General features: G+C 67.7%; 2 protein-coding genes across 2 annotated transcripts; one reads left to right on the top strand and one right to left on the bottom strand.

The window, feature by feature from the left end:
• Positions 1–1,655: 1,655 nt before the first annotated feature.
• On the top strand, positions 1,656–10,884 carry RASAL1 (RAS protein activator like 1). The gene is made up of 21 exons (XM_074886928.1): positions 1,656–1,720; positions 3,240–3,296; positions 3,387–3,500; positions 3,607–3,668; positions 3,754–3,886; positions 4,781–4,862; positions 4,943–5,080; positions 5,362–5,450; positions 5,609–5,726; positions 5,818–5,971; positions 6,167–6,231; positions 6,371–6,483; positions 6,678–6,870; positions 6,959–7,096; positions 7,695–7,839; positions 8,699–8,874; positions 8,964–9,101; positions 9,643–9,778; positions 9,877–9,997; positions 10,079–10,143; positions 10,754–10,884. The coding sequence occupies exons 1-21, from the start codon at positions 1,656–1,658 to the stop codon at positions 10,882–10,884; spliced, it is 2,433 nt and encodes an 810-aa protein (XP_074743029.1).
• Positions 10,885–11,238: 354 nt separating this feature from the next.
• On the bottom strand, positions 11,239–22,825 carry DTX1 (deltex E3 ubiquitin ligase 1). The gene is made up of 10 exons (XM_074886998.1): positions 22,695–22,825; positions 20,711–21,455; positions 16,052–16,712; positions 13,590–13,651; positions 13,278–13,439; positions 12,970–13,031; positions 12,642–12,800; positions 12,368–12,529; positions 12,185–12,274; positions 11,239–11,818 (listed from the first exon to the last, which is right to left on the bottom strand). The coding sequence occupies exons 2-10, from the start codon at positions 20,967–20,969 to the stop codon at positions 11,594–11,596; spliced, it is 1,842 nt and encodes a 613-aa protein (XP_074743099.1). The 5' UTR covers positions 20,970–21,455; positions 22,695–22,825; the 3' UTR covers positions 11,239–11,593.
• Positions 22,826–24,654: the final 1,829 nt, after the last annotated feature.

The raw sequence follows: 24,654 nt of genomic DNA, 5'->3' as shown, positions 1-24,654 counted from the left end.
CTGTGGCTGTGACCCCCCTCAAGAACCCCACACCCACACAGTGACCTCCCCTGGCAGCAGCACCTCAAGGACCCAGCACCCACACCCTGACACCCTCTTGGCTGTGCCCCCCCTCAGGGACCCAGCAGAGGCACCCCAAGAACCCAGCACCGATACAGTGATCCCCCCCCACAGCTGCACCCCAGTGACCCCCCCAGCAGCAGCACCCCAAGGACCCCGCACCCACTCGGTGACACCCCGCTGGCAGTGGCACCCCCAGGGACCCAACACCCACACGGTGACGCCCCCCAGCAGTGGCACCCCAGGAACCCAGCACCCACCTGCTGATCCCTCCCAGCAGCAGCACCCCAGGGACCCCACACCCACCCCGTGACACCCCGCTGGCAGTGGCACTCCCAGGGACCCAACACCCACACAGTGACACCCTCCTGGCAGTGACCCCCCCAAGGACCAAGCACTCCCACAGTGACACCCCCACCGGGACGGACACCCCCAGGGGCCCAACACACAGTGACACCCCCCAGCAGTGGCACCCCAGGAACCCAGCACCCACCTGCTGATCCCTCCCAGCAGCAGCACCCCAAGGACCCCGCACCCACTCGGTGACGCCTGCTCTGGCAATACCCACCGTGAGTCACTGCAGCAGACATCTGGCCAGCCCACCCCCGCACCCCCCTGAATTCGCCATCCCTCCAGCCCCCCCAATGCCCCTCACTGTGCCTGGCGGGGGGGGGCCCACACCAGGGCAGCAGAACCCCCCCCAGCGCTCATCCCCCTCCATCCCTCCCCACCGGCCCCCAGTGCATAGAAAGTGGGGCGCAAGGAGCGTGGGGATCCGCGGAGCATCGTGGTGCTGCACCTGCAGGCACCCTGGAATCTGCTGGAGTCTCCCCGGGCTGGCTCAGCGTGTCCCCTGCAAGGGCAGGGGGTACCCAGGGTGGGGGGAAGGTCCCATGGGGGTCTTGGGGACCGTCGTGCCAGCAGCCCCCCAAGCAGGCTGCTTCCTCCGCTTCATCCCCACCCCGAGACCAATGCTCACCCCAGCTTCCCCATGGCACCCGCCGCCACTTTGGGGTACAGGCAGAGCTCCTCCAGCCTGGGGACAGTCCCTTGTGCCGCCCAGCTGTGATGGGACAGAAGCTGCCCCCCCCCATCCCCCAAGGGACCAGCGCTCTGTGATGGTTTTGTGCCTCAGTTTCCCCATGGCTAGAACAGGGGGGGCTTTACCCACGCTGGCGGTTGCTGGTACACAGGGGGACCCCCACGGTGAGTTCCTGGTAAGCGGCAACCTGTGGCTGCCGGCATATGCCACTCGTCTGCTGGGCCGGTGGACACGAGGCCAGCCCACCCGAGCTCGCCAGCCCACCCGAGCTCGCCAGCCCACCCGAGCTCGCCCGCCGCCGCGTGCCCGCGCGCTCCGGCTCGCTTGCTCTCGCCCGCTGCACCGGCGCAGGTGGGGAGCGAAGCAGCGAGAAAAACAACCGAGAGGAGGAAAAAGGAAGAAGCGACAGCGAGAAGCGGTTGAGGAGGAGGAGGAGGAGGAGGAGGCTGGTGCTGGCAGCCCCACTGGCAGGGTAGGGGGGCTCAGGGCACCCCAGGAGCACCCGCCGCAGCCCCCCATGGACTCCTAGGCGCCCGCCCCGAAGTTCGCCGGCATGGCCAAAACCACCTCACTGCACTGCCGGGTGGTGGAGGGGAAGGACCTGCCCGCCAAGGACGTGTGAGTGGCTCGGGGGGCTCTCGGCACCCCAATTTCCTCTGGCCCCCCACCCTGGGAGATGTGGCGGGGGGGGGCGGTGCTGGGAGCGCTGGGTGCTCTGCTCTCCCTGCGGTTTTGGGGGTCCCTGTTTGTACCCATGCTAGCAGGGACCCATTACCCCAAAGAGGGGAACTGGGGGTGGCAGGGGGCTGCCAGCCCCCTCAGCCCGCCCACCCGCCAGAGGTGTATGAGCCCCCCAACCCCTTGAACATCCCTTTGCTGCCCCCCAGCAGGGTGGGCGCACACCCCAAGGGTGCGGGTAGCACTGGGAGGGCACAGCCCCCTGCACCCCCACTTACCTGCTAGGCATCTGTGCCCGTGGCGGGGGGGGGGTGCAGGCAGGGAGACCCCCCTGCCTGCTCCTGCCCTGTGGCTACGCCTCGGCAGAGCTGGCAGCGCCGGGCTCCTCCGGATGTGCCAGCCTGGCACCGCCAGCCGCTCCCAGGGCCGGGCAGCCGGGGACGGCTGCGGACTGTGGGGCCTCCCTGCCTCAGTTTCCCCACCCGGCAGGAGTCCTGGTGCTGTGCTGGGTGCCCTGCTCGGGGGGGTCTGGGCACAACAGGGCGATCCAGGCCCACCAGCACAAGCATGAGGTGCCCAGTGCCGCTCCCAGCCCCCCAAACCCAGCTTGGGGCTGTCCTGGGGCCACGGAGGGGGTCAGGGTGACCTGCTCTCGTCCGGGCTCTCGAGGGGGTCCGGAGCTGCCAACCCCACAGCGCGCTGCCGAGGTTTGTCTGCCTGTCCCTGCCGGACCGACTGGCCGGGCCGTGGGTTTTGCTCTGCCGGGAGGTGCTGAGATACCCCTGGGAATTAAACAAGCTGTTCGTTAGCCAGCACGCAACATCGCCCGCTGAGCCCTCAGCCCCAGCTGGGACCTTCCCATCCCACAGCCCGTGGCTGGCGTGGAGGCTGGGGTCACCTCCCTCACCCCACTCAGGATCTGGCTCCTTGCTCCAGGAGCTGGGGATTCGGGGTTCTGGCATCGCCCCAGGCACCCTGTCCCAGGGCTGGCAGCCCTGGGTGCGGGTCCAGGCACTGTCAATGAGCGGGGAAGGGGCTTTGGTGGAAGAGCCCCGGATCCAGCCCTCGTCCCCTCCATCCCCTCCTCCCCTGTGGAAGGGGTTAAACCCGGGAAGGGCCCTGGGCCAGGCTAGTGTCACCCTGACACACCACAGAAGCTCCAGCTCGGCTGCGCTGCGACACGCCAGTACCCACGGGTGGGGGGACGCAGGGCGATGGCTCGGGGTGACCTGCAGAGGGTCCCCCAGCTCAAGGAGCACTGGGAAAAGGTGGTGTCCCCATCCCAGTGGGGCCAGGCTGAGACCGAGCAACTCATCTCACCCCCTGGGGCTGGTGCTTCACCCGTGGGGTTTGAAGCGCTGCTCAGATCCAGTCCCCTGAGCCCCCCCAGCAGCAGCCTCCGAGGACATGTGGGACCCCCAGGTGAGGGGCTGACCCTGCACCGATGTCCCCCACCCAGATCTGGCTCCAGTGATCCCTACTGCGTGGTCAAGGTGGACAACGAGGTGGTGGCCAGGTATGGGGGACACCGTGTCACCCTGGGGAGGGGACGCACAGGGATGGGCGCTCTCCGTGGGGGTGCAGCCACCTCTCCTGTCACCGGCAGGACGGCCACGGTGTGGAAGAGCCTGAACCCTTTTTGGGGCGAAGAATACACCCTGCGCCTGCCCCGTGGCTTCCACAGCCTCACTGTCTACGTGCTGGATGAAGACACCATTGGGTAGGGGGGACAACGGGGGCACGGGTGGGCACTGAGGAGCCCCCCCCCGAGAGGTGACATGTCCCCGTTGGTGGCTTCAGCACCCACCGTGTCTCTGCCCTTACAGGCAGGACGACGTTATTGGCAAGGTCTCGCTTAGCCGCCAGCAGATCTCGGCTGAGCCGCGGGGTGAGTGGGGGGCACGGCGGGGGGTTGGGTGGGGGGCAGTGGGGCCCATCCTGGCACCATGGGGTGCCCACCCCGTCCCCCTCAGCAGGTGTCGACAGCTGGCTCAGCCTGGCACCCGTGGACCCTGACGAGGAGGTGCAGGGCGAGATCCACCTGGAGCTGCAGGTCCCCAAGCAGGGCCACCCGCGGGTGCTGCGCTGCCACCTCATCGAGGCCAGGTAGCGGGGGCTGGCAGGGTGACCACCCCCGGGGTCTTATTTTCAGCTGGGGGGGTCTAGACAGTGGGAGAAGGGGATGTGACGGCGATAGTGGTGACATGGGGCTCATCCTCCCCCTTGGCACTGCGAAAGGCCCTGGCTGTGTCCTGCTTGGGGACACTGAAGATGCCGACCTGCGTGTCACAATGCTGTGGGGTCTCAGCAGGGAATGAGCTGCCTCAGACACTCCAGCCCTGCTCGGGGATGGGCACAGGGTGACAAGGGCCAGAGCTGGGTGGCCCAGAGGGCCATGGGGTACATGGGGATGGTCCCCATCAGACCCGCTGGCTGTTGCACCAGGTTTCTCCCCTTTAGCTTCAGAATTGGGGGAAACTGAGGCACGGCCCAGGCTGCCGCGTGTTCGTGTGTGTGTGTGTGCGCGCGCGTGTGTGCATGTGCGTGTGTGTGTGTGCGTGTGTGTGTGTGCGCGTGTGCGTGTGCGTGTGCGCGTGTGCGTGTGCGCGTGTGCGTGTGCCCACACACGCGGCTGCCAGACAGCAGGCTGCTGGCAGCGGAGCAGGCAGCAGAGGCAGCATCCCACTGCCATGGCAACTGAAGCGAGTACCAAGGCAACGGGATGGCCTTGGGGACAGCCAGAAGGGACAGCAGGCCCCCCCCCCATTTGTGCCATTTGGCCCCCAGGGACCGGAGGAGGAAGGGGTTCAGGGCAGGAGCGCTGGGGGAATGGGGACCCCACTCTCACCAGTATCCCCCCGGCACCTGCTGACTGCCCCACGGGTGCCTGGTGTGCACAGGCGAGCTGGGGGAAAGGGGGGACATGGGGGTGCAGGGACCATGCTGGCAGGGATGGGCCCCCTGCCCGCTGCACCCTCACTGACCCCCACCTCCCCACAGGGACCTGGCCCCCCGGGACCTCTCAGGCACCTCGGACCCCTTCGCCCGGGTGTCATGCTGCGGGCACACATTGGAGACGGCCGTGAGTCAGGGTGCTGGGTGCTGGGACCCAGAGGCTCGGGCACCTCGTGCCCCACAGCCACTGGTCCCTGTCCCTGGCAGGTGATTAAGAAAACCCGTTTCCCACACTGGGATGAGGTGCTGGAGTTCAAGCTGGAGGAGGGCGAGCTGGGGGAGGCCGTGCTGAGCGTGGAGGTGTGGGACTGGGACATCGTGGGCAAGAACGACTTCCTGGGACGGGTGAGGACCTTGGGGTACACTGGCATGGGGCAGGGTCCCGGGGGCACCTCCATACCCCCAGCCCCTTCCTGTGCTTGGGGTCTGGGTGATCACAGGCTATGGGGGAGGAGGCAGGGGTACGTGCACCCGCTGAGCCCAGGGCACTGCTGCATCCAGACCCCCTGCATGTCCTGTGCTCTCCCCTGGGGGGGGTCCCCACTGGCAGGGAAAGCGGGGTGCAGCACAGGGTACTTGCATGTGCCTCCCCCCCCGCCAACTCAGACCCTGCCCCTGGCCCCCAGGTCGAGTTCCCCCTGGAAACCATCTGCAGGGACCCCACCAAGGGCTGGTTCCAGCTCCTGCCCTTCCCCAGCACTGCCGAGGACCACGGGTGAGTGCAGGCAGCAGGGCCAGGCAGCTGCCTGCACCCTGCATGAGCAGCTCCGCAGGGCGGCTGTGCCCAGGGTGTCACAGGGTGGCCACCCCATCCCGGCCAGGAAGGGGCCGGGGTGCTGGAGGGTGGGGGGTGCAGGATCTGTGTCGTTGCAGGGGGCAGCTGGGTGCCCTGCGGCTGGCGGTGCGGCTGGTGGAGGACACGGTCCTGCCCGGCCCCTACTACCAGCCCCTCATCCAGCTCCTCACCGAGCCCATCCTCTGCCCCGGCCAGGTGGGTGCTGTGGGATGGGGGGACCCTCAGGGGTGGCCAAGGACCACCCCGGTGCAGGGGCCTTGCCGTGCCCACCCTGCCCTCCCCACAGCCCCCTGCCGGCACGGCCCTGGCTGTCCTGGAGGAGGTGACCTCGGGGGAGAGCCGGCAGGACGTGGCCACCAAGCTGGTGAAGATCTTCTTGGGGCAGGGGCTGGCTGTGCCCCTCCTGGACTATCTCACCACTCGTGAGCTGGCCAAGACCAGTAAGTGCCAGAGCCAGGGGCACCACCTGCAGCCCCCCAGTCAGGAAACTGGGTTGCCAGGGTCCCCCCAGCCCCCTGTGGGGAAAAGAGTGGAGCCACTAAGGGGGAGGCAGGAAAGGTGCCACTTGTCCCCAGGGTCGGGCACACCAGGGACAGCTGGGGTGTTGCCTCGCCATAGCCTCTGCCCTCTTCCAGCGGACCCCAACACCCTCTTCCGCTCCAACTCGCTGGCCTCCAAGTCCGTGGAGCAGTTCATGAAGGTGAGCGTGGGAGGGGACACCAGCCAGGTCCCCACTGTGCCCTCCCGTGATGGCATCGGGGCACAGAGCCAGATTCTGTCCCAGCAGGGCATCTGGGAACAGTTTGGGGACAATGACAGTGACTTCCCATCCCTTGCAGGTGGTGGGGCTGCCCTACCTGCATGAGGTCCTGAAGCCCGTGGTGAACCGCATCTTTGAGGAGAAGAAGTACGTGGAGCTGGACCCTGGCAAGATGGAGCTGAGCCGCAGCAGGCAAGTGCGGGGGGGATGGCTGGGGGGGACACGGTGCCTGGCACATCCCAAGCCATCCCCAGCCCAGTGTCCCCTGTGAGAGGGGGGTCACCCATTGCTGCTGAGCCTATGGGTCACCTCAGTGGCTTTTGGCCAGCTCGGGGTGGCCTGTTCCTGGGCACTGGGTGCCCCCTGACCTGGCGGTGTCCCCACAGGAGGATCTCCTTCAAGGGGTCCCTGTCGGAGGCGCGAGTGCGGGAGAGCAGCCTGGAGCTGCTGAAGGGCTACCTGGGGGACATCGTTGATGCCATCGTGGGCTCAGTGGAGAAGTGTCCCCTCATCATGAGGGTGGCCTTCAAGCAGCTCCGCAGGCGGGTGGAGGAGCGGTTCCCCTCGGCGCAGCACGAGGTGGGACACGCAGTGGGGCTGGGGGTCCACACACCGCCAGGACCACCGCCCCGAGTCCTGAGCTGTCCCTGTCCCCGTCCCCGGCCAGGAGGTGCGGTACTTCTCCATCAGCGGGTTTCTCTTCCTCCGCTTCTTCGCCCCTGCCGTCCTCACCCCGAAACTCTTCAGCCTCCGGGAGCAGCACGCCGATCCCCGCACTGGCCGCACGCTCCTGCTGCTCGCCAAGGTGCAGGGAGCCCGGGCAGGGATGGGGACCCTGGGGAGGGATGGGGAGCCCAGGGAGAGATGGGGACCTTGGGGAGGGCTGGGGGACCCTGGGGAGGGACAGGGGTCTCAATGGGGAGCCCAGGGAGGGCTGGGGACCCCAGAGAGGGACCCCAGAAAGGATAGAGACTTCAAGGAAGAACCCTATGGAGAGACAGGGACCCGTAAGGGATGGGGGTGCCAGGGAGGGATGGGGACCCCAGAAAGGCAGGGAGACCCTGAGGAGGGGTGGGGACCCAGGGGAAGGAGGGACAGGGAACCTGGGGAGGGACAGTGGCCCCAGGGAATGATGGGGATCCCAAGGAGGCCAGAGCCCTTCCTCGGCTCCCCCCCATGCCACTCGAGGCCAGTCCTGCCTGTCACCAGGCCATGCCATCGCACGTCGGGCACAGTTCAGGAGCTGGCCTGGGGCAGCCAGACCACCCCCTGGGCTTCTCCACTTTCCTCCCCAATTCCCAAGCCCTCGGGGTTCAGGGGAGCAGCCTCCCCCCCACACACCCCCCCCAGCCCCCATGCCATGGTGGGGTACAGCAGCGTGAGCCCTTCCCTGCGTGGGGCAGGCCCTGCAGAGCATCGGCAACCTGGGGCTGCAGCTGGGGCAGGGCAAGGAGCCGTGGATGGCCCCGCTGCACGCCGTCCTGCTGCCCAGTGTCACCCGCGTCAAAGCCTTCCTGGACGGCCTGGTCGCAGTGGCCAGCACCGAGGGTGAGCACCGGGCACCGCAGGGACACGGGGGGGCACCGCTGGTGCTGGGTCCGGCCGTGCCAGCACCCAACATGAAGGGGTATCAGAAATTTTGTATCAGCACTAGTGTGGCCAGCAGGGACAGGGAAGGGATCTTACCCCTGGACTCGGCACTGGTGAGGCCGCACCTTGATGAGTGGGTTCAGTTTTGGGCCCCTCACTCCAAAAAGGCCATTGAATGACTCGAGCGTGTCCAGAGAAGGGCAACGGAGCTGGTGCAGGGTCTGGAGCACAGGTCTGATGGGGAGCGGCTGAGGGAACTGGGGGGGTTTAGTCTGGAGAAGAGGAGGCTGAGGGGAGACCTCATGGCCCTCTACAACTCCCTGAAAGGAGGGTGCAGAGAGCGGGGATGAGTCTCTTGAGCCAAGGAACCAGTGCCAGGCCAAGAGGGAATGGCCTCAAGCTGCGCCAGGGCAGGGTCAGACTGGCTCTTAGGAAGGATTTCTTTGCAGAAGGGGTTGTTGGGCGTTGGAATGGGCTGCCCAGGGCAGGGGGGGAGTCCCCATCCCTGGAGGGGTTGAAGAGTCGGGTTGACCCAGCGCTGAGGGATCTGGTGGAGTTGGGAACGGTCAGTGTTGGGTTCATGGTTGGACTGGAGGAGCTTCAAGGGCTTTTCCAACCGAGATAATTTTGTGATTCTGTGGGTGGCATCATCCCTGCTGTCCCCCACATCCTGGGAGCATCCCCGAGGAGGGGGGGCCCACTCAGTGCTGTGCGGATGCTGCCAGGATGGCCAGGGATGGGCATCCTCGAGCTGGGGGAGGCAGTGGCACTTGGGTTGACCTTGCTGCCTCCCTGCCCGGCTGTGTCATAGCTGCAGAGGGCGAGGGGTCGGTGCTGCCGGAGCTTTTCCGCCCCTCGGCCACCATCAAAGAGGGGTACCTGCACACCCGCACAGCGGGGGGGCCCATGCTGCTGCCCCGCTTCGCCTTCAAGAAGAGGTACTTCTGGCTCAGCACCGAGGCCCTGACCTACTCCAAGTCCCCCGAGTGGCAGGTGGGTGCCGCCCATGACCCCCCCACCCTGTGTGGGGTGCCTGGAGGGAGATGTAGGTGCAGTGAGATGTGGTGTTTTGGGGTCCCCAGGCGCGCTGCTCCATCCCTGTGCCGCGGATGCGGGCGGTGGAGCGGGTGGACGAGGGCACGTTCCAGCACCCCCACGTCATGCAGATCGTAGCTCAGGATGGCACCGGGCAGCTCCACACCACCTACATCCAGTGCAAGGTGGGTGCTCCCGCCCTGCCCCAGGCACCCTGGGAACCCCCCACCACAGCGCCCCGGGAGCCCTCTCCCTGGCACCCAGCCATGGGGCACCCCCAGGTCCCATGGGGACAATGGGAATGGTCCTGGTCCCAAATCCAGCTATACCCAGGCACCGACTGTACTGGGAGCACTGGGGTCCCAACCCTGGCTGTACTGGGATCAGTGGGGTATCCAGCCATATCTGTACTGGGGTCACTGGGGTACCAGCTTTGGGATACTGGGATCACTGGGGTCCCAGCCCTATTTGCACTGGGGTGACTGGGGTACGCTGGCTCCCGTGGTGCCATCTCCCCACCAGGTCCTACCTGGGCAGCTTTGCCATCAAACTGTCACTCCCGGTCACCTGGATGGTGCCCACCACCATCCCTGGTACCCTGGAGACCCCATTGGCATCACCTGTGCCCACCTCCTCCCTCATCCTCCTCCTCCCCGCCAGCAGTGCCCAGTGCAGGGTGCCCGTGGGTGCCTGGCGGGGTGCCACCCTCCCTCCCTGTCCCCACAGAGCGCCCAGGAGCTGTGGCAGTGGCTCTGGGCGCTGCGGCAGGCCAGCAGTGCCAACGAGGCCATGCTGCCCACTTGCCACCCGGGCACCTTCCGCGCCGGCCGCTGGACCTGCTGCCTGCAGCCTGCCTGCACCGGTAAGGCCGCCGGCGGGCAGGCCAGGGTGGGGGTTCCCCCTGGGGAGGGGGTGCGGGGGTTCCCTGGCACCCGCACTGCGGCTGGCTGTCGTTGGCAGCGCCCGGGTGCAGCCGGACCCACAGCACGGTGGCGTTGGGCGAGTGGAGCGACCCCCTGGACCCCGCGGCGGCGGCGCAGACCCTCTACGGGCACCTCCGGCGGGCGGGGGCCCAGTTGCGGTGAGGCTGGTGGGGTGGGGTGGGGGGGTCCCAGGTGGCCGAGGGCAGGGTGGGAGCGTGCTGAGGGTCCCTCTCCCACAGGCCAGCGGGGGCTGAGGGTCCCGAGGGCAGCGCAGCGTCCGAGCCCCCCGGCACGGGGCAGGCAGGTGTGTGGGGCTGGGGGGTGGTGGGGACCCTGCACCCCGGGGTGCTGCCTGCGGCCTGCGCACACACACTCACGCCTGCCCACGCGTGCAACGCGCCGGCACGGCCCCACGCCCAGCCGTTACCGGCAGACAGCGCTCCGCCGGGCCCCGCCACCGGGGGACAGCAAATACCCGCGGCCACACGGATCCGCGCACACGCGTGCGCACACGCGGGTACACCCGCCCCGAGCTTCAGACACAGCCCTGGCACACGCACATCCCCCCCCCCCACCCCCCCCGCGCCTCCTACACATTTCCCACGCTCACATCTGCCCCCAGCAGGGCGTGTCCGTGTCCGTGTCCGTGTCCGTGGGGCGCTGGGGGGTGGAGGCGTAGGGTGGGACGTCGGGGATGGGATGAGGAGCGGTGGGACGGGCTGGGATGGGGGGACACGGGGAGATGCGGTGGGACATAGTGGGATTGGGAGGGTGGGGGTGGTCCGTGGGTGGGTGCCGCGGGTGGGTACCGGGGGTAGGTGCTGGAGGTGGGTGCCTGGGGGGGTGTTGGGCGTGGGTGACGAGGGTGAGTCTTGAGTGGGTGTCGGGGGTGCTGACCCCGCCGTGGGGCGCAGGCGGACCCCTCGGGGGGCGGCTGCAGGCTGTGCTGCAGGACCTGGACATCGCCCACGACGCCTTCGCCCGACGGGACGGCGCCCCGGGGCCGCCCCCGAGCTCCCCCCCGGCCCCGGCGGCCGCCACTTGACCGACAGCGGCGGCGGGGACTACACCTCCCAGCATGCCTCGCGCCCCGCCGCACCCCGCCCCGCCTGCCCGCGCCGCGGGGCATGCTGGGAGATGTAGTCCCATCCCCGTCCCATCCCCGAGCCCCCCATCCCACCCGTGTCCCGCAGGCGGGGGGCCGGTGTGCAAACACACACACACACTCCTCTGTCCACGGGGGGTGCCCCAAACCTCCCCCCCAACGCCAGCCCAGCGTCCCCGCAGGGAGTGACCGACACCCACCCTCAGCGACACCCCTGCGGCAACGCCACTCAGCACCCCCGAGAAGGCGGGAGGTGCAGGGACCCGCGTGGGGACACAGAGGGGACACGGTGGGGACACTGGCCCGACGCGGGGTGTATTCTGTAACACAGAGATGTACACATGGCACCGGCTGTATGCGGCTCCGTGGGGTGGCGGCAGGTGGCACGGGTGGCACGGGTGGCTGACGCACAAAGAGGCCACGGGTAGAAAAAGAGAAGCACCAGCCCACGATGCTATCGCCACGGGAGCGGCGCGAAACGGGACGGGGGGGGACACAGGGACACGTGGCGGGTGGCACTGGGTGGCCCAGGATGGGGGACAAGCCCACCCGGCAGGGCTGCGGCATCGGCAGCGAAGCGGCACGGGCAGTGGTGGCATGGGCGGGGACGCGGGAGCGAGGGGGCGGTGTGGAGCCCCTCACCCTTGCCTCAGTCCTTCAGGGTGGCCTCGGAGACGCCCTGGGCCAGCAGTTCGGCCAGGACGTTGTCCAGGTAGTTGGGGTCAGGGTAGCCGTGGCCCGTCAGGTTGGAGCCGAACTCGGTCTTGTGGTGGATCTCGTTCCACACCACCGTGTCCGACTCTCCCGTGGTGTTGGAGGTGCCGATGGTGAAGATGAGCCGCCGGTCCCAGGCCACGATCAGCAGCTTCAGCACCTGCGGCAGGCGGGCACGGCCATTGCTCGCTCACCTGGCACCCCCAGCCTCCTCCCACCCAGCACGGCCCCCAGAACCCCAGGGTGCAGGATTCAGCCCCAGCACAGTGCCCACATGGTGCCACCCTTCCCCATGGCAAATCCCAGCCCCACCCCAGCACTGCTGCATCCTCCCATCCCATCCCATCCCATCCCATCCCATCCCATCCCATCCCATCCCATCCCATCCCATCCCATCCCATCCCAACCCTTCCCTCCCCATCCCATCCCATCCCATCCCACCCCATCCCACCCCTTCTCTTCCCATCCCCATCCCATCCCATCCCATCCCATCCCATCCCACCCCACTGCCATCAGGAACACTCACCTTCCTGCCCTTCTCGTTGTCAGGCAGGTAGCAGTGCCGCGGGAAGCCGCGTGCCGTGAACTTCTTGCCGGGATTGGGGTGCTCCGGGCCCTGGGTGGGAGGGCAACGGGGTGAGTGGGTGGCACAGGGTGGGGGCATCCAGCCCCGCAGGGGGCTCTGGGGTGGCGGGTGCAGGTTCCTCACCTGGATGCCGGTGGGGATGTCGTAGACGATCCGGATGGTTTTGGAGTCGGTGTAACCCGGGAGGGAGTGGGGGATGAGGTGAAACTCCATCTTCCCGGGGGGCTGCGTGCCCGTCTTCTCCCCGTAAATGGCCTTACAGGTGGGGCACTGCAGGCTGCCGTCCTGCGTGGGCCCCGCGTGGGCATCAGGGATGGCACCCGCCCCGCAGCACCCACCCGCAGGGACAGGTGACCACAGGGAGGGTGTCCCCACCCCGGGGGGGGTCCTGGCTCACCTTGTTGCCATTGTTGTACATGGCCAGGAGGCAGAGGAGGTGGTACATGTGCCCGCACTTGCCCAGCTTGCCCACCAGCTCCGGCTTGATGCCCCTGTGGCTGAGGACGCCCTCGTAGCCGGAGGAGGTGACCAGTCGCTCCATGCAGATGGTGCAATCCTGCCAGGCACAGGTTCACAGGCACCAGCACCCCGGTGGGATGGGGAGGTCACCCCCAGCTCTCCCCGTCCCCCACCCACGCCTCTCCCCATACCCAAGCCCCACAAACCTCCAGTGGCCCAGGGTGAGCCCGTGGGCCGAGTCGCAGTGCCCGGCGATGCCCACTCACCTCATCCGGGGGGCTCTTCACCTTCTGGATGTAGCGGCGCACCACGTCCTCGGGGGTCTTACCTGCCGCAGGCAGAGGGGGGGATGCCATCAGAGCCTGCCCACGGTGCCCCCAACACCCTGCCACCCGTGCCACCAAGATGGGGACAGCACGAGGAGGAGGGGGTGCCAGCATATGGCAAGGAGGAGCTGTGAGCTGGACCCCAAAACCCTCGGGAAAACCCCACCCCTGCAGGCAGGAGCAGTGCCGGTGCCTCATTTTCCCCCCCATCAGGGGACAAGGGCACGGGGGACGTTGCAGCTTCTTACTCTTTTTGAGATGCTTCTTTTTGGTTTTCCTGCAGATGCCGTTGACCCCGGGCACGGGTTTGATGTCGCTCTTGCTGACGGGCGGCGGGTGCAGGATGGGTTTGGGGGCGCGGGTCAGGCAGACGGGCAGCCCGGCAGCGCACATCAGGATGCCCGTCATCCCTGCGCCAGGGGAGAGGTGCTGTCCGTCTGTCCACCCGATGTCCATCCATCCTTCCCACCACCTGGCCATGCCCCAGTCCCGTGCCCTGTCACCCAGCCCCACGATGTCACCCCACGGTGACACCGGGCTGGTGACAGAACCCCCCTTACCTGCGAGGGCGGGATGGACAGGGCCACTGCCGTTCAGGTTCTTGACTGGGAGGGCTGGTACCCTGTGCGGGGAGGGAGGGGAAAGGGCTCAGCGGGGCTGGCAGGGCTGGCACCATCCCCCCCATGCACGGCACGTCCCCAGGGCAGTGTTGTCCCTGGGGGATGCAGGGCAGGGTGTCCCACACCGGCCCTGGGGGATTGCTGTTCCATCTCATGGTGCCGACACCCAGTGCCACATGTCCACCCCACCCTTGGGTACCTGATGGCGTTGGGGACATCGCATCCTCCTTGACCCAGGGAGGATGCCTCATTGGGATGTCCCAGTGGTGATGCCCAGTGTCCCACACCCCCTCCAGGGACCATCCCTGTGCCTCAGCACCTCACCCATCGCTCCCATGCCCCACAGGGACCCTCACCCTTCTAGGGCTGCCAGCACCAAGCCCCCCCAGGGCATGGTCCCTCCCTGCCTGCTTGTCCCCACTGACCTAGGGCACCTCCCACGTGCGTGTGCATCTGTATGTGCACCCATGGCTGGGTGTGCACCCGTGTGTGCACGGTGCCGGGCATGCACCCGTGGCTGGGTGTGCACCCATGCGTGCAAGGCTGGGTGTGCAGCTGGGAGGGCAAACAGATGATCTGGGTGGGAGCTGGGGGCTCGTGCGCAGGTGTGTGCAGGTACAGGTGGGGCTGTGCCCGTGGGGGTGGGACGAGGGAAGGATGGACAGAGGGGTAGGTGGGGAGACGGAGGGAGAGATGGACAGATGGATGGACAGACAGATGTGTGGCTGGGCAAGTGGGTGGGTGGGTGAGTGCATGGAAGGATGGATGGATGGATGGATGGATGGAGGGAGGGAGGGAGGGAGGGAGGGAGGGAGGGAGGGATGGGTGGGTGGAGGGAGGGAGGGAGGGAGGGAGGGAGGGAGGGAAGGAACAGGGCACACACTGGGAGGAGGATGAGCAGGAAAGCACAGCAGAGCAGCCCTGCACAGTGTCCAAGCACCCTCCTGCCCTCACCCCACTCCAGCAGCCCATGGAGAACCGCTCGCCCCTGCTCCCACTCCTGCCCACATCCCGAATCCCACTGCCAGCTCACCCCCACACCCCACTGGCCCAGCTCGGCAGCCAGGCCAGCAGCCCCCACCACCAGTGTCATCCCCTGACGATCCCAAAAGCCCCCCATGCACACAACCATCGCGGTGATGAGTTCGGCAGCACTCAGCCCCACACAAGCCAGGGCTGCGGCTGTTTTCCCTCCCACTCCCAAAGCTGCCCTTACCCACGCCAAGGCCGGGGCACTGGTGCAGGGGACCCCCCACCGCCAGGGTCTTCCTGGCCCCCTCTTACCTGTCCACGGGGATGGGTGGGATGGGCCCTGCGTGCGGGGACGGGGACAGGGACAGTGATGGGGACGGGGACAGAGACTGCTTGGCCCAGCGCCCGGCACACGGAAGCGAAAGCAGCACGTCAGCAGGGGAAGGAAACACACCAGGACCTGCCAGGGGCTCAGCGAACCTGCCTCCCCCCCGTGCCCCGCCAGGCTGGGGCTGGATCCTGCCCCCACGGCAGGGAGCTGGGAGGGATGGGACTGGCCTTCCCCTAGTCCCCCAGGACAGCTCACTGCAGCCCTAGGTGCTCACTCCCCTCCGGGGCAGCTCCAACCGAATACCCCGGGGTGGGATGTGGGCCGGTTCTGACCCGAATGAGCGGCAGTGGGGTTTTCCACACCGGCAGGCTGCCAGCCCTGCCGTCACAGCCTGCTCATCAGGTCAGGCTTGGGGCCATGGCTGCTCCTGCCTGCCCTGCCTGCCCTCAGCTGGTGACGGCCGGGTGTCGAGAGCCCTGAGGGGACGCCAGGCTGACCCACTGAGGGGTACGGCTGGGGGGGCTTGTGTGCCAGGACAGGGACACCCACTGGGACACCCCACTGGGGGTCTGCTCACCCACCCGCATGCTCTTGGAGAGTTATTCCCATCCACATAGGGGACACGGCTGTGGTCCCCACAACTGTGTCCTTCCCAGAGACCTGCCTGGTGGCATGGGGCCATGAGCCGGGGTCATACACCCTGTGCTGGCCAGCGGGGACACAAGTCCCCTGGGACCAGGCACTCCATTTCTTCCAACTGGCATGGCACAGCGTGGCACGGCACGGCACACTGCACAAATCACAGCAGCCCCTCTGCAGGGGCAGGGATCCAGGGAACCCTCTAGGACAAGCCAGCTGCTGGGGCTGTCCCTCCTGCCACCATGTCCCTGGGGTGGGGTGCCCACGGCTGGAGGTGACACAGTGCCAGAAGGGCTGGGGCTGCCTGTGCAAGGTGACAGCAGGAGACAAGGCGCCTCCATCTCCCCTTTCCCCCTGCTCTGTGTGCCCATCCCTACACCCACCTCTCCTGGCATCCCCACGGCCTCAGTGACACCACAGCCGTCCCCTTTCCCAGGCCACCCTCCCCCAGCCAGCTTACCCTGGGGGGACAGTGGCACGGGCACCGAGTCCGGCCCCCCGCTGCGTGCCGGGCTGGTTGAGGTTGTTGAGCCCGGACAGCGTCGCCCCGCCGGGCACACTCTGGCTGGGGGCAAACGCCCCGCCAGGCACCCGCAGCCCCTCGCCCTTGGCCGTGCCACCCGCCACCGCCACTGTCCCTGTCCCCGCCGGCCATAAAGCCGCCCCGGCAAAGGTGCTGCTCTGGCGGACGGCACCCGGGTAGAGCTTTCGGCGTTGGGAAGCCAGGATGGCGTTGGAGGCGGCGCGGGTGCTGTTGACCAGCAGGCACTGCGGGCAGGAGCAGGGTGTCCCCGTGCTGGCGCCCACCGGCCACGACTGCGACTTGGGGATGGAGCCCATGGTGAGGGGATACGCCAGGTCCATGCGACGCCGGAGCCGGCGCTTGCGCTGGGTTTGCCGGTTCATTTGGGACATGTTGCTGAAGTAGATGAGGTAGCAGAAGCCCAGGGAGGAGAGGTCCAGCCAAGGGTGCTGCTTCTCATAGGCGTTCTGGATGGTGATGCAGATGTCCATGTCGTAGGGTGTCCAGGAGCTGTTGTCGTTCTCCCACTCCCACACGATGCCCTTCCCCGGGGCCGAGGATGGGTCGTAGAAGTTCCTCCGTACGGGGCGCATGGTCCCTGGGGAGACAGGAGGGGTGAGCGCCTGTGGGGCTCCAGCACCCCGGGGTGCCGGTGGAGGGACCTGCGCCTCCACACACAGATGGGTGTCCAGTCCCCAGCCTTGCACCCCGCAGGGATGGGGATACAGAGACACTTCGACATGCAAGCAGACACTCTCACCCTCCGCAGAGCACCCCAGGGTGCAGGAGGGGTGACAGCCACCCCAACACAGGTATCACCCGCCTCCCCTCTGCCAAGCAGCGGCGGCATGTGGTGGATCGATCAGCGTGTCTGCAGGGCTGCACCTCCCCGGGGACTCGTGAGGCTCAACAACCCTCCGTTAGCAGTGGCGGCTTGGCCGCCGGCCGGGCTGCTGGCAGTCGGGATCGTGGCCCCAGCTGCCGTGGGAAGAGTGATGCTGCTCAGCCCTCAGCGCCTTTTTCCATCCCTCTGGCCCAGGCCCACCTCCGCCCTCCCTGGCCGGGGTCCCCTCACCAGCCCCAAGGCGGGGGGAGCATTTCCTGGTCAGGAGGGGTTTCCTGACAGCTGTCACTGCTCCGGTCGGTGCTGGCAGTCACGGGAGCGAGGCGTTGTCCCCTGTACATGGCCAAATCCTGACCCCTCACTGCTTGTTTGCAACCAACTTGGATGCCACAGCTGCCTCTGAAGCTCCACGATGAGGGGAGGCATCGCAGCCCCCTCCCCGAGCCACGGCCCTGGCAGTGCCCCTGCAGCATCGTGCCTTCCTATCCCCTCGCCAGCACCGTTTGCCCAGCCCGATTAACGACGCTAATAACGGTCATTAATCATCAGCCGCACCAGGCAGCAGCGCCTGGCCCCAGCTGCTGGCTTGTGCTGAGGCAGCTCTGCCGGCGGCCCCACGGGAGGGAGGCAGGGAGGCTGCGCACCCCGCGCCGGCAGCCCGCAGAGAACCCCTTGCCCCTGCTGCCAGCTCCTGCCCCCATCCCACACCCCACTGCCGGCTCATGTCCACATCCCGCTCACATCCGTGCCCTGTATCCCGCTCGCGTTCACATCCCTGCCTGTCGCCTTGCGTCCGTGTCCCCCATCCTGCTGCCCGCTCATGCCCACATCCCGCATCCCGCTCGCATCCACGTCCCACATCCTGCCAGTCCTTGCGACTGCAGCCCGCTGCCCGCTGCCCACTCTCATCCACGTCCCACTGCCCGCTCACATCCACATCCCACTGCCCGCTCACATCCACGTCCCACTGCCCGCTCACATCCACATCCCGCTGCCCCCTCACATCCACGTCCCGCTGCCCGCTCACATCCACATCCCACTGCCCGCTCACATCCACATCCCACTGCCCGCTCACATCCACATCCCGCTGCCCCCTCACATCCACGTCCCACTGCCCGCTCACATCCACGTCCCACTGCCCGCTCACATCCACATCCCGCTGCCCCCTCACATCCACGTCCCACTGCCCGCTCACATCCACGTCCCACTGCCCGCTCACAGCCACGTCCCACTGCCCGCTCTCATCCATGTCCCACTGCCCGCTCTCATCCATGTCCCGCTGCCCGCTCACATCCACACCCCACTGCCCGCTCACATCCACATCCCGCTGCCCGCTCACAGCCACATCCCACTGCCCGCTCTCATCCACGTCCCACTGCCCACTGCCGCAGAGCAGAGGAGGACGAGGGGAGGACACCCCAGCCCGTGCATGTGGGCACACGCAGCTCCGGGTCCCCGAGGGCCACCAGCTGCCCCCAGCCCCATAACCAGCCGCGCTGGAGCTGCAGGGCTGAGCCAGTGTCCCCAGGGCCACAGGGAGGGGACACACGTCCCCGCTGCTCAGAACAGGGTCACCTCATTTCACACTGTCACCGTTTTGGATTGGGTTTCTCCCTTCCCAGGCACGGCATAGGCCAAGCCCCGTCTTGCCCCCGGCCTCCTGCCCACCTTCCCTGTGTCCCCCGGCCACGGCGGGCACTGGGAGCACCCTCAGCATGGGGGACCCACATGTCCCCAAGCACCACAGGACTCCAGAGACATTTGACAGCCTCCAAATACAGCTGCCCCCAGCCCACATCCAAGGGCAGAGATGATGGATGGAGGCGGATACAGGGATGAGGCACACGATGCCGAGAACAATCTATAGGGTGGAGCCAAAGCGATGGCCACATCCCGTGACATCCCTGAGGACAGTGAGGCCCCTCTCTCAGCATCCCTGTCCCCAAGCTCTGCTGGCACAGGGACCACGATACCTGGGGACATCCCAGGAAGAGCCGCTTTGCTCCTGGCAGAGACACGTCACCCCCAAACCCAGCTGTGGTCCCACCGTGGGCACGTGTTCCATGGGAGCACCCGGCACCATGCCTGCTGTCAGAGGATGGGTGCTGGCCAAAGCTGACAGGACCTGGCATGGGGACAGCCAGGGTGTCCCGGTGGCACCCGCAGCCCTGAGTCAGCACGGCCACGGCTGCCGGCACAACGGTCGTGCCGGCAGCCGTGGTCGCGCTGACTCAGGGCTGCGGGTGCCAAGTTGCCCCTTGCTGAGGCCAGGACTGGCTGGAGACCGATTCAGAGCCAGGCTTGATGGCAGAGGCAGGGTGGCAGGTCCCTGGCTCGGTCCTCATCTCGGTCCCCAGCCCGTTGCCAGAGCCACATCCACACACAGGGTCATTCACCATCACCAGTGACTGGGAACGGTGGCACCAGTGGCCGGGCAGGGGGGGCACAGCCACGGGAGTCCTGCTCTGGGGTGGCCCCTGTGTGTTCCCAGGCAAGTCAGGAGGGGGGCTGGGGGTGTCACCCGGTGCGTGGCAGGTCCCCTGCCTGCTCTGCCTGGCCTCGGGCTGGTCCCTGCCCTCGGCAGCCCCATGCTTCCCGCAGGCAGGGATGCAGGGATGGCCAGGAAAACACCTGAACCAGCGAGTCCCCCGTGGCACAGCCAGCATGCGGCAGTTTAATGGGTCACACTGTGACGGGGACACATTTAATGGGGTCTGGGCTCGGTGCCGGTGCGGGACCGGCTTTGATTTCCCCCGAGAATGCGTGGCCTGGATGCGTGCCGCAGCACGGCGTCATCGGCAGGCAGGCACCGACCACCGCAGTTGCATGGCTGCAACCAGCCCAGTGCCCACCGCAGCTCCCAGTGCCCAAACTGGGACCTCCCCAGTTCCTTGGGCACCCCAAATAGAGGAGCTTTGTGGGGCAGATGGGTGGCCAGTGGGACAGTGGCAGAGACCACCCACCACAGCACCCTACGGAGGGTGAGAGGGGTTGGAGGGACTGTGGGACACATCCCTCTGGGGCAGGAGTCCACAGGGGAGGGGGAAAGCGGGGAGGGGGAAAGGAAAGGCCAAGAGGAGCCTTGCGGGGTTCATGGGGGGAGCAGAGCCCAGCAGGGCGAGGGGAGGAGAAAAGGAATGGGAGGGACGGATGGATGGATGGATGGAGAGGAGGGTGTGTGCAATGGGATGGAGGGACAGAGGGACAGACGGATGGATGGATGGATGGATGGACGGATGGATGGATGGATGGATGGATGGATGGATGGATGGATGGATGGAAGGAAGGACAGAATGACAGACAAACAGATAATCAGTGAGATAGATGCATGGATGAATGGACAGCTGGACAGAGGAATGGAGCAAAAGACAGATAAATAGATACACACTGGGGTGGAAGGAAGGAAGGAAGGAAGGAAGGAAGGAAGGAAGGAAGGAAGGAAGGAAGGAAGGAAGGAAGGAAGGAAGGAAGGAAGGAAGGAAGGAAGGAAGGAAGGAAGGAAGGAAGGAAGGAAGGAAGGAGAAAGCAGATATTCAGTGAGATGGATGCATGGATGAATGGACAGCTGGACAGACGGATGAATGGAACAACAGACAGATAAATAGATACACACTGGGGTGAGTGGAAGGATGGATGGATGGATGGATGGATGGATGGATGGATGGATGGATGGATGGAGAGGGAGGCAGGCAAGCAGGCAGGCAGGCAGGCATGGGTGGATGGATGCTCCCGACTCGGTGCCAGCCCCTTACCCGTGTCCTGCCGGAACTGGTGCATGGACTGGAGGTCGATGACGTAGGGCGCCAGCTGAACGTCGACCTGGCCCAGCACCACGCTGCCACGGGCATCCTCCTTCAGCACGTTCTCGATGTGGTGGCAAACAGCAGCCGAGTAGGGCCGCCAGCGCCCGTGCTCGTTCAGCCACTCCCACACCACCACACGGGCCAGATTTTGGGGAGGGAAGCCCAGGCCACCAGAGGCCAGCATGGCCCCCGAGCCCGGCCGCGCCATGCCGGGGGGACAGCGGCTCAGCCCCGCGCCATGCCCCGGCACAGAGATGCAGGGTTCACCCAGAACCCCTCCAAATCCTCCTCCTGGCTCCCGCCAGCTGCGGGCTCCGGAGCTCAGCAGAGCAAACGCTGCGGGGCTCTGCAGAGGCAGGCGCTGCCAGCCAGGTCCCCGAGGTCCTCGAGCCGCCCGGTCCCGCTCCCCCGGGGCTGCCGTGCTGGGCTGGGGCCATCCATCACCCGGCACGTCTTCCTCGGCCCTTCCTCCTCCCCGCAGCGCTGGCAGGGCTCAGGCTCCAAAAAGCCACCAGGACCCCCCCGGGCTGCGTCGGCTCAAGGGTGGTCAGTGGCTGCAGACGATGCTGGGGATAAAAATCATGGTGCTGTCCCCAAGACACCCCCTCCTCCTCTTCCTCCTCGTGTCCTGCTGCTCAGCCCACGTCCTCGGTGTCTCCACAGCTGTCCCCGGTGGTAAATGAGGGGGTGTCACCTGCAAAACAGGGCCACGGTGCTGGTCACCCCGGGTACCGCCAGGCGGGTGGCAGCTGGGGGACTGTCCCCATCATCCCCACGGAGCCGGCGGGCAGCGAGGCCGCTGTGCCCGCAGGCCTGGCAGCGTGGGCTGCCTGCCAGCCCTGGCCGGCTGCTGGCCTCCAACGTGACAGCAGGGACAAGGGGAACAGGGGGGCACAGGCGACCCTGCTCACAGCCCCAGGGGGCTGGAGGGGGCCCTGCAAGGCCGGGGAGCCCCATCACTCCCTGCCCAGGAGATCTGGGTCCCAGGGAGCACGCGGCCCCCTGAGCCCGCTCCAGCCACCTCTGATTTATGATCTGCACTGCAGGCATTGGGCTGGGGGTGATCCTGGGCCACCCGCCCCGGCCCCCTGCTCCCCAGCCCAGCCCCTCACCCACCCATGGCAGCCCCCAGCCCCACGGGGGTGGGAAGGGGGGGCCGGGGGGGGTTGGTTTTGCTGCACAGCTGCCGTAGCAGACAGACGCACAGACACGGCCAGGCACACACAGACACACTGACACAGAGACGCACGCACGGGCACACGCGCTGGCACACACGCAGCCGGTGACACAGACAGACAGCGGGAGCGAGACAGACGGACAGACAGACACAGGGACCCACGGCAGCACAACGCCACCCCCCCCGGGGATGCGCACACCCCTCCACCCCCCCCCAAGGCGGGCACACACGCACCCTCACACCTCCCCACGCGCGTGCACCCTTGCACTCACCCAGCACCCACCGTGACCCCAAGCACCGCCGGAGCTGGAGGGACCCTCACCCCAACCCCGGGCCCCCACCCCACCCCGGGACCGAGCTGTGGGGATGAGCCCCGGTGCCACCAACCCCCCCCCCCGGCCCCCCCTCCCCGGGGCCCGGTTGCTTGGGGCGGGGGGGGTGGAAAGGCCCGACCCGGCCCCCCGGTGCACGGTCCCCCCCGGTGCACAGCAGCCCCCAGCCCCCCGGTGCACGGTCCCCCCCGGTGCACCGCAGCGCCCAGCACCCCCGGTGCACGACAGCCCCCGGTGCACGGTCCCCCCCCATCCCGGTGCACGGCAACCCCCAGTCACCCCCCCCACACCGCCCCCGGTGCACGATCCCCCTCCCCGGTGCACGGTCCCGCCGCCGCCGCTCCCCACCCCCCCGGAGCCGGCACCCCCCCTCCCCGCCATGGCCGCCGCCGCCGCCCGGCATCGCCCGCGCCCCCGCCGCTACCTCCGGCAGCCGCAGCCGCAGCGGGACCCGCAGCCGCACCGGGAGCAGCGGCGGCGGCGGCGACGGGCGCGGGGCCGGGCGGCGGCAGCGCTCCGCCAGCGCCAGGCAGCCACGGGCACCGGCGGCGGCGCGCACGGCCGCGCGGGCACCCGCACCGGGGACACGCACCGGGCATCTGCACCGGGGACACGCACCGGGCACCCGCACTGGGGACACGCACCGGGGACTGGGCATCGCACCGGGGACACGCAGGGGACCGGGCACCCGCGCTGGGGACATGCACCGGGGACCGGGCATCGCTCTGGGGACGTGTAGGGGACCGGGCACGTGCACCAGGGATCTGTACCGGGACTGGGCACCCACACCAGGGCCGGGCACCCACACCAGGCACCCACACCGAGCACCCGCACCAGGGACACGCACAGGGGACCAGGCATCTTCAGCAGGGACACGCATGGGGGACAAGGGGCACACACTGGGGACACGTAGGGGACTGGGCTCCTGGACTGGGGACACAGGGGACCTGGCATCCCAGCAGCGACCTGTACTGGGACTGGGCACCCACACTGGGCACATACACGGGGGACTGGGGAACACACACCTGGGACACGCACAGGACACACACACTGGTGCCCCGCATTGGGGACCCCCACTGGGGACAGGCACCCACACCCAGCACCCACACCGGGGCCCCCCACCTGCTGTGGGCGCCCACCCTGGCACCGAGTGCGGCAGCCACACGTACACCCACACCGGGCACAAGGCCTGCACCCACAGCGGGGCCCCTCACCGGGGACCCCCACTGACACCGGGCACCCAGCACCCCCACCAAGAACCTGCACCCAGCGTGGGACCGGGCAGTGGCACCCACAGGTGGCCCAGTCCCGGGGCACACAGGTGTGTCAGAGGGGCGAGCACATGTGTGGTCACACACACACGTGGGGAGGGTGTCCCCAGGGGGGGTTGACCCCCGGCTTGACCAGCCTGGCTTTGGGGGGGACCTTGTCCCCCTTAGGGTATGTGGTTCCTGCAGCCCCATGGGGAAACTGAGGCACGGGAGGTGGCAGGAGGCCCCGAGCCATGGGGACACCCCAGTGTCTGCCCCACCATCACCACCTGCCTCGGCCTGGGGGCTTGCGGCTCTGCCTGCCGAGGGACAGATTTGGGGACAGACCTGGGGACAGAGCGGTTGTCAGGTTCTGCCTGCGAGGTGACAGATTTGGGGACAGAGGGACTGTTGCTCTGACTGTGCTTGCAGAGGGGACAGATCTGGGGACAGGGGAATTATCACTCCGGCTGTGCCCATGCAGGGACAGATTTGGTGACAGATTTGGGGATAAAGGGGTTGTCACTCTAGCTGTGCCTGTGGAGGCACAGATTTGGGGACAGACTGAGGGTAGAAGGTTTTTTACTCTGGCCGTACCCATGGATTTGGGGACAGAGGGGTTGCCGCTGTGGCCACGTCCGTGGATGGACAGATTTGGGGACAGAAGGGTTGTTCCTCCCGGGCTCCGGCCGCACCCCCCCCACCGCCGCCGGGACGGGGAACACTCATGGGCCGCGGGGCTGGCCCTGCGGGACCGCCGGGGACCGGGACTGGCCCTGGGGGTTGGCCGGGGGCCGGGCAGCGACTGCCACGATGGCCTCGCAGTGCCACCTGGTGGCCTCGGCCACGCGGCGTGGCAGCCCGGGGTGGCACCGCGGGGCGTCCCGGCTGAGCGGGGCACCGAGCCCCGGCTCGGTCCCTGCCCCAAGCACCCAGGGGCTGAGCGGGGTCGAGCACGGGGACACCCACCGGTCCCTGTCCCCATCCCCACAGCGGGGGACTCAGCTCCCGGTCAGCCCACAAAGGCAGGAGCCACCTCATCCGTGCAATGAGCTGCGCCCAGGGCTCATGCCAGGAGCCAGCCCAGGGCAGATGGGGCTGGGGGCTGGCAGGGGTGGGGGTCCCGGGGCGCTG

This window comes from Strix uralensis, chromosome 17, assembly GCF_047716275.1.
Source record: "Strix uralensis isolate ZFMK-TIS-50842 chromosome 17, bStrUra1, whole genome shotgun sequence".
Lineage (NCBI taxonomy): Eukaryota > Metazoa > Chordata > Aves > Strigiformes > Strigidae > Strix > Strix uralensis.
The sequence above is the reverse complement of the archived record's forward strand: the minus strand, read 5'-3'. Positions and strand labels throughout refer to the sequence as shown.

Coding starts and splice junctions, on each gene's coding strand:
- RASAL1 (XM_074886928.1), top strand. CDS start 1,656: ATGGCCAAAACCACCTCACTGCACTGCCGGGTGGTGGAGGGGAAGGAC. Junction 1,721..3,239: donor GACCTGCCCGCCAAGGACGT/GTGAGTGGCTCG, acceptor TCCCCCACCCAG/ATCTGGCTCCAGTGATCCCT. Junction 5,451..5,608: donor AGCACTGCCGAGGACCACGG/GTGAGTGCAGGC, acceptor GTGTCGTTGCAG/GGGGCAGCTGGGTGCCCTGC.
- DTX1 (XM_074886998.1), bottom strand. CDS start 20,969: ATGGCGCGGCCGGGCTCGGGGGCCATGCTGGCCTCTGGTGGCCTGGGC. Junction 12,801..12,969: donor TGAAGAGCCCCCCGGATGAG/GTGAGTGGGCAT, acceptor TGTGCCTGGCAG/GATTGCACCATCTGCATGGA. Junction 12,275..12,367: donor ACATCCCCACCGGCATCCAG/GTGAGGAACCTG, acceptor CCTCCCACCCAG/GGCCCGGAGCACCCCAATCC.